Genomic DNA, 10,505 nt, shown 5'->3' with positions numbered 1-10,505 from the left:
CGTATCACTCTAAAAAATTCTTACTTTGAAGCTTCATGCATAGCCTTCCCCGCATGTTGATTTTGTGTCAGCGAAACATCACGATCTATCCAATCATGTTGTAGATGCATGAACTATATTAGAAATTGTGCCTGCTATAACTTTCCTTCTTCTTTTTTGCCCTTTTTTTTACTTTAATTTTTTTAAAATTACTTTTAACTAGATCATTAACTTATTGTTGACAAAAATCAAACCCAGGTCTACGATATCATCACCTAAAGACTTTACCAATGACTAAGTTAGCTAACACTTGCCCCACCATCGTTTTGTTCATGAGATTCTGAATCGACACTTAACAGGAGTTTCATCTTTCAGATTACTCAGTCGTTGAATTTTATTAACCATGTTCCAAATATTGTACTTTCCATGCTTGAGGTCATTTTTAATTAGAATTTTTATATATAATCCACATTTTGAGCCATGCATGATTTTCAAACCCAATTTCTCATCTTGTTTTGGGTGAATATCAAGACCTATGGTCTACTCTAATAAATACCATATTGAGGATCAACACCAAATCAAAGGATTCAAGGAATTTGAGTGAGTCGTCTAGGCATGCAAAAACATGATAGGACACCATAAGGATATAAATAGAGCACAAAAGTTTAAGAACATTAAAAAGATTAAAAGAAGTTAATTTTAAATTTAAATTTGGGACTTCGGTGACCATCCATTTTCAAAGCTTTGAATTAGGCCTAAAATAGTATTTTTTATTTATTTATTTTAAATCTGTTATGGGCCATGAGGGGTCTGTGGTGTTATTTTGCAAAAATGGCAATCCATGCGAGTCCAACGAGTTTCTTTTTTTGTCTCTTATTTTATTTATCTACCCCTTCAAGACAAACTAAGATTTGATTTCTTGTTTCAAGGGCTTGGGCTTTAGTGGAAGCTTCCATCTCAAATCTTACAATAGGGTTTTTGAAAATGGATTTTGTTATTGAGAGTGTTATTCTAGCAAAGTAATCCACAATTTTTCAAAATATGTATATAAGCAGCTTTTAGGAACAAAACATGATTATGAGCATAGTGACAAAGTCGGGGTTTGAGAATAATTTGACGAGAGAAAGCTTCAAAAAAATTCAACAAAAATAAGAAAACATTGGATAAATTAACAAATTAAAATAATTATTTTAAATATAAATAATGTAAATATATATATATATATATATATATATATATATATATATATATATATATATTATATGTTGAATAAAAAATAATACTTAAAAAAATACTAAAAACAAAATACGATCCAGTTTTTTTATATATAAAAATTGGGACTATATCATGATTTTTTTAAAAATCTAAATTTTTTACAAAAATTTCATAATTTTTTGAAAAAATCGTGATTTAATCAATAGTTATCAAAATCTTGATTTATTCGTGATTTATTTTTAAAAAAATCACAGATTTTTATCGCTCGGTTATGTGAAGTTGATGTTGACACATGTTTTTCCATTGAATGATGAAGTTTTCCCAACACCTGTTGCTCTTGTGAAACAAAGTTTTCATCATCTTGAGATGTTAAAAATAAGGCTCTTATTTATTTACATAATGACTAAAATATTTCTTAGAAGTGCATCCATTATCTCCAAAGAAACTATATATTTCCTAAAAGGTTCACACCCGTTGCCCTCTCATCCCCAATTTTCTCAAATTGCACCCAAATGGATAAGAGGTTATGATCGACAACTGGATCATTAGGTATGAATGGATTCGTTTAGAACTACCGAATAGATCCATTATGTATTTTGTTTTAAGTGGGGTATTATGTTTTGAAAACATACGGGGGCAACGAGCAGGGGTGGAGTCAAAATTTTGCCCATGTGAGGGCAACTAATAGTAGAAAAATTTGTGGGGATCAGTAAGATTGAAAAAAAAAAAAAAAAAAAAGTTGTGAGGCAAGTGCCCCCCCCCTCTCTAAATCCGCCCGTCATCTTGTGTCAGTCTTCCTTTAAAAATACTATTGTCACATCAACTTTTGCAAAGAGCACCCCAATTGGTATGAAATCAACAAAAATTTCCCATATATCTTGGGATGCTCTTAATAAAAGTTGATGCGGCAGTAGAAGCTCTTTAACAAAAAAAAGTATCTCTTCGCATTTCACCGAATGGGATTTTATTAACATGTGCTCTAGGGGGGAAAATTTTTTGAAGTGGGAGGCAACTTCAAATTCTAAAGCAACTTTCTCCATTGATTTACACATGGCATTTCTAAAGAGGTATTCCAAATTTTGATGAAAATGTTGAAATGCCATGTATCTTATAATGAGGAGGGTTTCTTCAAAATTTTGAAACCTATTACCCACTTCAAAGTGGAATTCACCGGCATTTAATGCACACATTATATTGCATTAAATACACATTGAAAATAAGCTTTTGAGGGTATGTTTTAGAAGAATAATGATGTAGTGACATCAAGATTGTACCTCATATTGCACTTTCTTGAGTGGAAGTGCACAGGAATGATAGATATTTTTCATCAAGATACAAGTGATAAACATCTATACATGAAAGAACGATTTCAAATACAATCTTGAGGTCACTCTTGGAGACTCTTTTGATAAAACAAAGACTTGTGATAAATCAACACGGATAAAAAAGTAGTGACTAGCGTGGTAAGAGCACAAAACCGTAGATCTTTTTCTTCGCAATAAACAAGTAAAAAAAAGGTCAACAGTTCTATGCCCTTGCCCCATCAACTACGTACACACTGTGTATATATTTTATCGTGTGGATTTATCATTAGTCTAAAATAAAACTTTTTGGGGGTATTTTTGATAGGAAATTCAATTTTCAAAGTGTACTTATTGCAGTTTAACGTGTGCTTAAGAGCACATGTTAACAAGAACCCTAATCAATGAGGTCCAATTTTGTTTTTCATTATATTCGTTACTATGTAATGTCCAACATTGGAGTGTTGGGCACAAATCGTATCTAATATTCACTTTCAATATATATATATATATATATATATATATATGTGGAAAGTATTCGAAGGCCTTAAAGAGAGTTGAACATTGTGTCAAATATTTTTTTAAATAGGGATTAGAAGTTTCGGACATGACTGATTTTTTGTGAGGATGATCTCTATGATGAAGAGATCATCTTCATCAAAAATCAATTTATTCTGAAACTCCCAATCTCAATTTATATGTTGAAAAATTGTGGATCGTTCAATTTTTATAAATCACTTTTGATGGAATTAAAAGTTTTGAAATTGACTGGTATTTTGTGAGGATGATCTCTAATTCAACTTACAAAAAATCAGCCCATTTCAAAAATTTTAATCCATATATATCTACATAGAGGTTCGGGATCCCTAGACACATCACACATGACGCTACTCATAAAGCTAATTTCGTCAATGTCCAAGTAGGCAAGTAGAGATTTCAATAAATAAATAAAAAAAGATTTGCCACTAGAAATTCTAGTGTTCGCCCACTTTCCCTTTCCTCCTCAATGCCGAGAATGATGAATATCAGACAACTTTCACTCTTCTTCTTTTCCTTATCTATATCAGTGGTAACACCAATCACAGTCCCTCAACCCTTCAAATCAACTCCTCGTTTTCTTGGAAAATTTGCAGAGCTCAACAAACTCGAATCCCAGAAACCGTTACGATATGATACCCGATATTTCACACAAACTCTCGATCATTTCAGCTTCTCTGATCTCCCAGCCTTCCAACAACGCTACCTCATCAACACGGATCATTGGCTCGGCCCTAATCGATTGGGCCCTATTTTCTTCTACTGTGGCAACGAAGGCGACATCGAATGGTTTGCCACCAATACTGGCTTCGTTTGGGAGATCGCACCTCGCTTTGGTGCCTTAGTTATCTTCCCCGAAGTAATTAGAGCTCCAATTCTGTATCTGTTCATATACTCTCTCTCAATTTTTTAGGGTTTCGTTTCCGTGAATTATTCTACTGTGTTTCAATTAGCTGAATTTGTACTTATAAGAGTATCAATGAGTGGTTCTTCTTATAGGAATCTTGATTGAGTGATTAAACGTTATTTTTTTAAAATAAAAATATAAAATTGGTTAAGCAAGCAAGATTTATTTAAAAGAAAAGATTGATCAGAATTTATTTGGATTAATTGAGAGTTTATGTTTATTCCAGAATTATTCTGCTATGTTTCAATCTGCCAAATTCTTATTTCAAGAATATCGATGAGCAATCTTAAGGATTGAAAACTTGATTAGAATTTGTTGGGATGTTACTGATGTAAAATGGAATATAATTGGGAATTGTTGTTTCTTGAAAATTTATTTTTTGTTGTCATTGGTTTCCGGCGATATGTTTTTAGAGGCATATGATACTTACGCCTTGAGGCATGCCTCGCACTGAGGCTTAATAAAAATGCTCTGAGGCGTAAGGTTGGAACATAAAAGCAGCTAAAGCTTATGCCTCAAACCATAAGGCTTGCAAAAGGCATATGCCTCACATTTATTTTTCTATTTATTTTCTTTCTTTTTAAATAAATATTTTCATCTCTTTTTTCTTCTTTACTTCTTCGTTTATTAATTAAGCAAAATCTTATAAATTTCATCTTTGCTACTATTTCTTTGTTGCATGCAAAGAAAATGGTTGAGTTGATTTGATTTATAAATAATTTTTGGTAGTATTTAATATTATAGAAAAAAAGTTATTTAAAAGCCATTTAGTTATATTTTTACCATAAACATAAAATAATTATGTATATTATTATTTATTGTAATGGATTAATACTTAGAATTCATTTGTGTATTTGATAATTGGGAATATTTGGTTGCTATTCTAATTTTTCAAAATTGTTTAATATTAGTTATTTTATATCTTGTATTATATATTTAAAAATATAATGCGTGTGAGGCTTATGCTTTATGCCCCGAGGCTTACGTCTCGAGGCATTGGGCCAATCAAGCGCCTTGCCTCATGTCTCAATGTCTAAGAACATAGTCACCAAATTCGGCGACTTATTGGAAAAGTCACAATTAAATCGTAACTTTTCCAATAAGTCACGATTAAATTGGAAAAAACGAATGATATACTAGTAAAAGAAGGTAACCTTGATGAAGATGATGGTGATCATTTTACAGATGATGAAGTGTTAGATAATGAGGATGACATTGAATTTGATTGGTTGATGAATCCTAATTTCAACTCATGATTGTAATCTTTTCCTATTTTTAACAATATAAACCTTGAATATGTTGTGGACCTGTGGTTACTTTTAATGGATGCATGAATGGTATTAAAATAGGTTTGTAGATTTATAATTGCAGTTTAATATGGAATTTAATGATAAAATATGAGAAAAACACGTAGTGTGAACAATTACATGAACAATTACACAGTCCTAACCTTAGCTCCACTTTCCCTCATTTTACCGAATTTTTTCCTTGCTGACTTATTTCCTAACCATGACTTGGTAACTATGGTTGTTGGCAGCATCGGTACTATGGGGAGTCCATGCCGTATGGAAGTAAGGATAAAGCATATGAGAATGCTGCGTCATTATCCTATCTCACGGCTGAACAAGCGATTGCTGACTTCGCAGTTTTGATTACTGACCTGAAACAGAATTTGTCCGCCGAGGCCTGCCCAGTCGTGTTATTTGGTGGATCTTATGGTGGAAGTAAGATTATGGTCCTTCCTTGAATTTATTGATTGTGTTTTTTGGACAATTGGATATCTTGGCTGTTTAGATTCTAAGTTGTGAGCTTAGATTGAGTTTTAATGCTTTGTTATATAGTGTTGGCTGCTTGGATGAGGTTAAAGTATCCACATATTTCCATTGGAGCACTTGCTTCCTCGGCACCCATACTGCAATTTGAAAATATTGTGCCCCCAGAAACATTTTATGACATCGTCTCCAATGATTTCAAGGTTTGTCTCTCTTCGTTTCACTTTCTGGCATCTTGGTCATGTTATTTTTGTTTATACATTCTGCCTTATGGGCTTTGCACTTCTTTAATCATTGCAGCGTGAAAGTATTAGTTGTTTTAATACTATAAAGAAGTCCTGGGGTTCAATAGAAGCTGAGGGGAAGAATGATGATGGCTTGGTGAATCTGACCAGAAAATTCAAATTATGCCAGTAAGTTAAGCTGGATCACATGGTCGTCCTGCTCTAGTATAATAGGAATTTAATTATTTAAATTTCTTGATGGTTTTTAGTTTCTCTTATTTTGTTGTAGTCTGTTCCATTTTGTTGTCTCAATTCTGAAATGATCAGGCATAAATTCCAGGAGTCTGGAAAGCACTCAAGATCTTTCAGACTGGTTAGACTCTGCTTATAGTTATTTGGCAATGGTGGATTACCCATATCCTTCCGCCTTTATGATGCCTTTGCCAGGTTACCCAATAAAAGAGGTCAGTTAAGCTTTGGGTTACACTTTTTAAGCATCTATGGACTTATGGGGGGCACCTACTCTGATAGAAAATGTAGTTTGTCTTCATTTCTTATTTATTTTATTTTTTTCATTAATTAGTTATAATAAAATATATTGAAAGCCTCCTTTAGCATTTTTTTTTTTTGGATGGTAGAAGTTGGATGTAGATTGCATGGTTTTAAATACCGTATCAAATGAAAGTTTCGGTTAATGAAAAAAACGATACGGTATCAGCCGATACATTCCTATGCTTTAAACCATGGTAGGCTGGTAGTTTAATGTCCTCATAGTCTAATACACTTTATTTTTAGGTCCCTATCATTCCCTTGATGTATCATTATGTGAACCATGTCTACTTGTCAGGCTAAGCATGAGAGCATTCCTTATATAGTTATTTATTATTCTTTTCTAGGTATGCAGAAAGATTGATGGTTATCCTGAAGGGACTAGTGTTCTGGATCGTATATTTGCAGGGGTGAGCATCTATTACAACTATACTGGAGATGTTGACTGCTTTGATCTGGGAGACGATCCTCATGGAATGAGTGGTTGGGATTGGCAGGTCTGTCACTGTTAAGAGTACTATTATTATTCCTCTTTCAAACATTATATATAATTGAATTCTTTTTCATTTTTTTTTCATGTCCAATTTGTAGGCTTGCACTGAGATGGTTATGCCAATGTCAAGTAGCAGATACAACAGTATGTTTCCAGCATATGATTTTGATTACTTTTCTTACGAAGAGCAGTGTCTTAAAAACTCTGGTGTCAAACCAAGGCCACGATGGGTAACCACTGAATTTGGCGGGCATGTAAGAACAGCATTGCACAATAGATTTACAAACGTCTTTCATAGAAATAAAAGATCCGTGAATATCTGTGATTTATGGCTTTCATGATAAATAGGTTACACTGGATTTTTTAATCTGTTTTGGCCTAATTTTATACTCAGATTAGTATATACCTCTGTACATCCTAGCTCAAGATTAGCATATAGTTATAGTTCATCCTTCTCCTTAGAGGCTTTGGTTTGGCAAAGAGGAAAACAAGAATCTTCGCAACCATGAGGTTGCTGGTTGATCCCAGGCTCCCAACTTTCCTTCTCTCTTTTTTTGCTAAGCCCAACTTTCCTTCTCGAAAAAAGAAAAAAATAACAGGTGGAAAGCTTTCTGAAGAAAATGGATGGGGAAGCATTTTTAATAATTTTTTTTTTAGGGGTGCTGCTGAGTTTAGAGTCCCACATTGAACACTCATTGCCTTGTCTCTCTCCTTATAAGCTCCTGGGCCTCTCCACTCATTGCCAATTGGTTTTGATCCCCAAATTTATCATGGTATTAGAGCGGGCCTTTCTCTCCTCCACGTCACCCAGTTCATATCTCCACATGCTTTGGTCCGGCCCACACATGCAGGGGCGTGTTGAGTTTAGTTCCACATTGGACACTCATTGCCTTGCCTCTCTTTTTATAAGCTCCTGGGCATCTCCACTCATTGCCAATTGGTTTTGAGTTGGACCCCCAAATTTATTATGTACCATTAGTCTACGGCTATGCCAGATTAAATGGGTGGGTGCGTAGTTTTTCCCACTCATTTCCATTCTAATTGCTGGAGGAAATTATTGGTTAGAAACAAAGGTCAAATGAAAGAAAGTTCTGCTTTTGCTAGATTTATTTGGCACAATTGAAACATGGGATGAAAACTTTATGGCATTTCACAGTGGCATGATCACTTCTCCGTCATGTTAGAAGTACTGATTAATTTTTAAGTGCATCTAGAGGAGACTGTTAAGATGTGAATGTTTCTATAATGCCAAAATTGGATTCTCAAACATCTTTTGTTTCTTTTTATATACAAAGGATTTTAGAACTGCCTTGAAGACATTTGGCAGTAACATTATATTCTCAAATGGGCTATTGGATCCTTGGAGTGGTGGAGGGTGAGCTCTCATCCATCTGACATGAGTTATCAATTTTTATTTTTATTTTTATAACCAAGTTAGCAAAATTTTCTTGTCTGGTGATTGATGAATGTTGCTATTCTTTGGTGCAGTGTTCTGCAGAATGTATCAGAAACCATTGTTGCACTTGTTACGGCAGAAGGTACTGTTCCAGAAATAATACCTGACTTCTTTCCCTTTGCTTCTGCATATCTTCTGTTAAAAGAATCCTTTCTCCCTCTTAGGATACAAGTTTAGTGTTAAAGCTATCTCGCTTTCAGTTTAGATGCATCGATAAGTTGGTAGATTCCTCATTCATTACCTGCCATTGAGTTGGCCCATGTTCATAACAGTATTCTTCCTAAATTACGTGTTTTTTTTTATATTTTATTGTATCCATATTGAAAATAACATATTTTAGCATGGGACACCATAAGTTGTACTTGGGCCTCTACGTGGTTAAATCTGTACTTTCTAACCAATTTGTTGGTTTGTTTATATTCTGGTTCAACTTTGTGATTTGCAGTTCTTAACTTTGAACCTCGTTCATTATGGTTGGTTTCCAAAATTTGTAGTTTGCTAAGCTTGTATTCATTGTTTTTTTTTTTTTTTTGCTAAGCTTGTATTCATGTTAAGTTCACGTCAAGTTATTGATTTGATTCAGGTCCTGTTTAGCTATAGTTCATCAATCTGAACTGTTTAACAATCATCCAATCATGGATGAGCAGTAGATATGAGACTAGATGAACCCACTTATCTTATTTAAAGCAATCCCTTTCCCTACTGTTAATCCCATAGTTTCTTTGTGGTAAATACTGATTGATGAAACCCCAAGGGGTTGGCCTAGTGGCAAGCAGAGCCTTGATAAGCTACCCTTAGGAAGGGTAAGTGAAGTGTTCGAAACCCCACGAAGCAATAAATTCCTTGGTGCCATGCTCCAGGGTCTGGTTGACCCTCGACTGAACCCGTTGCATATGCGGCTTTCTGAGGGAGCAGTGTGTGTGACCGTGGGATTAGTTTCACCTGAAGGGTGGGGATACACGATAAGCTTAAAAAAAAAGAAAAAAAAAATACTGATTGATGAGCATTTTCAACATAGAAACCATCTTATTTTCTTTGTTTGTTTACAATACCGAAATGCTGCAAAAATGAATGTTTCACCCACAACTTGTACATTAGTTGTTTAAAGTCTGTAATTTTCAATGTTTCTTCTGATACATGGATACAACTCTCTAAAATCTTCTATTTATATGTGTTTGTAGCAGAAGTTGACAAGTAACACAGGCTCTTGTTTGTTGCCCCAGGTGCCCATCACATAGATTTGCGTGCTTCAACGGATGAGGATCCTGATTGGTTGATAGAGCAGAGGGCTTCAGAAATCAAGCTGATTGAAGGGTGGATAAATGACTATTATCAAGAGAAATTGGGCTCCTTCAGCATGTAGAAGTGACTGGTTCTTGAACAAACGTCATTGCAAAGACAGCAACAAGATCAGTTAGTGAGACGTAATGTTCAGTAATCAAGAAACATGAGTGAGAGAAATGGGAGTTCAAAGGATAACTTTAGTAGGGATGAAATAAAAGGTTGAGATGGTTTGGCATAGATAAGTGACACTGTAAGACTAACTATCCTTTTTATAGATGTAAATTTTTATCTTTTTGCTTAGATGTAGAGGTAAATGCTGGGCAATCTAAGATATAATGTTCATAGCTTGAGCATAGTAGAGACGATGATGTTGAAATTAATGAGTTGGAAAACTACGAGTCATAACAACAACAGTAACGTGTTGAAAAAAATGTGCACGCTCAAACTATGCGATAAATGAGGAAAAGTCTTGATCGAGATGGTTTAGTGTTGATTACAGTTTTTGTTGGGATAAAACTTTGAAGATGAAATAGCGGTATTTAATATTAGTTGAGCCAATTGATATCTCAACCCCACGGTTTTAGATTAGGTTTTAAAATAATAATACCTGATCAAAGGTTTGCTATCAACTCTCAAATTTAAAATGCATTTTTGGAATTCTTAAAATTTTTTGCTCTGCATCTTCGAGTTACCCCATCATGTTTGTGGATTCAACAAGATGGAAGAAAATTCAAAGGTTTTCGGCTAGTGGTAAGAGAGAAGATTATTTTTGTCATTTTCTATTAATC

The 10,505-nt window shown here is 34.2% G+C and overlaps 1 protein-coding gene across 2 annotated transcripts; it reads left to right on the top strand.

Annotated features, from left to right (window-relative positions):
• Positions 1 to 3,431: 3,431 nt before the first annotated feature.
• On the top strand, positions 3,432 to 10,017 carry LOC147409380 (Serine carboxypeptidase S28 family protein). Of its 2 annotated transcripts, XM_086428291.1 has the most exons (10): positions 3,434 to 3,891; positions 5,477 to 5,663; positions 5,781 to 5,914; positions 6,012 to 6,124; positions 6,276 to 6,399; positions 6,832 to 6,981; positions 7,076 to 7,231; positions 8,273 to 8,352; positions 8,466 to 8,515; positions 9,657 to 10,017. In XM_086428291.1, the coding sequence occupies exons 1-10, from the start codon at positions 3,502 to 3,504 to the stop codon at positions 9,794 to 9,796; spliced, it is 1,524 nt and encodes a 507-aa protein (XP_086284417.1). In that variant the 5' UTR covers positions 3,434 to 3,501; the 3' UTR covers positions 9,797 to 10,017. The 2 variants fall into 2 exon arrangements, with proteins under 2 accessions (XP_086284426.1, XP_086284417.1); XM_086428300.1 differs by lacking the exon at positions 7,076 to 7,231 and having other exon boundaries at positions 3,432 to 3,891.
• The last annotated feature ends 488 nt before the right edge of the window (positions 10,018 to 10,505 follow it).

Source organism: Akebia trifoliata, chromosome 2 (assembly GCF_017979445.1).
Source record: "Akebia trifoliata isolate Shusen 1 chromosome 2, ASM1797944v1, whole genome shotgun sequence".
Lineage (NCBI taxonomy): Eukaryota > Viridiplantae > Streptophyta > Magnoliopsida > Ranunculales > Lardizabalaceae > Akebia > Akebia trifoliata.
The sequence above is the reverse complement of the archived record's forward strand: the minus strand, read 5'-3'. Positions and strand labels throughout refer to the sequence as shown.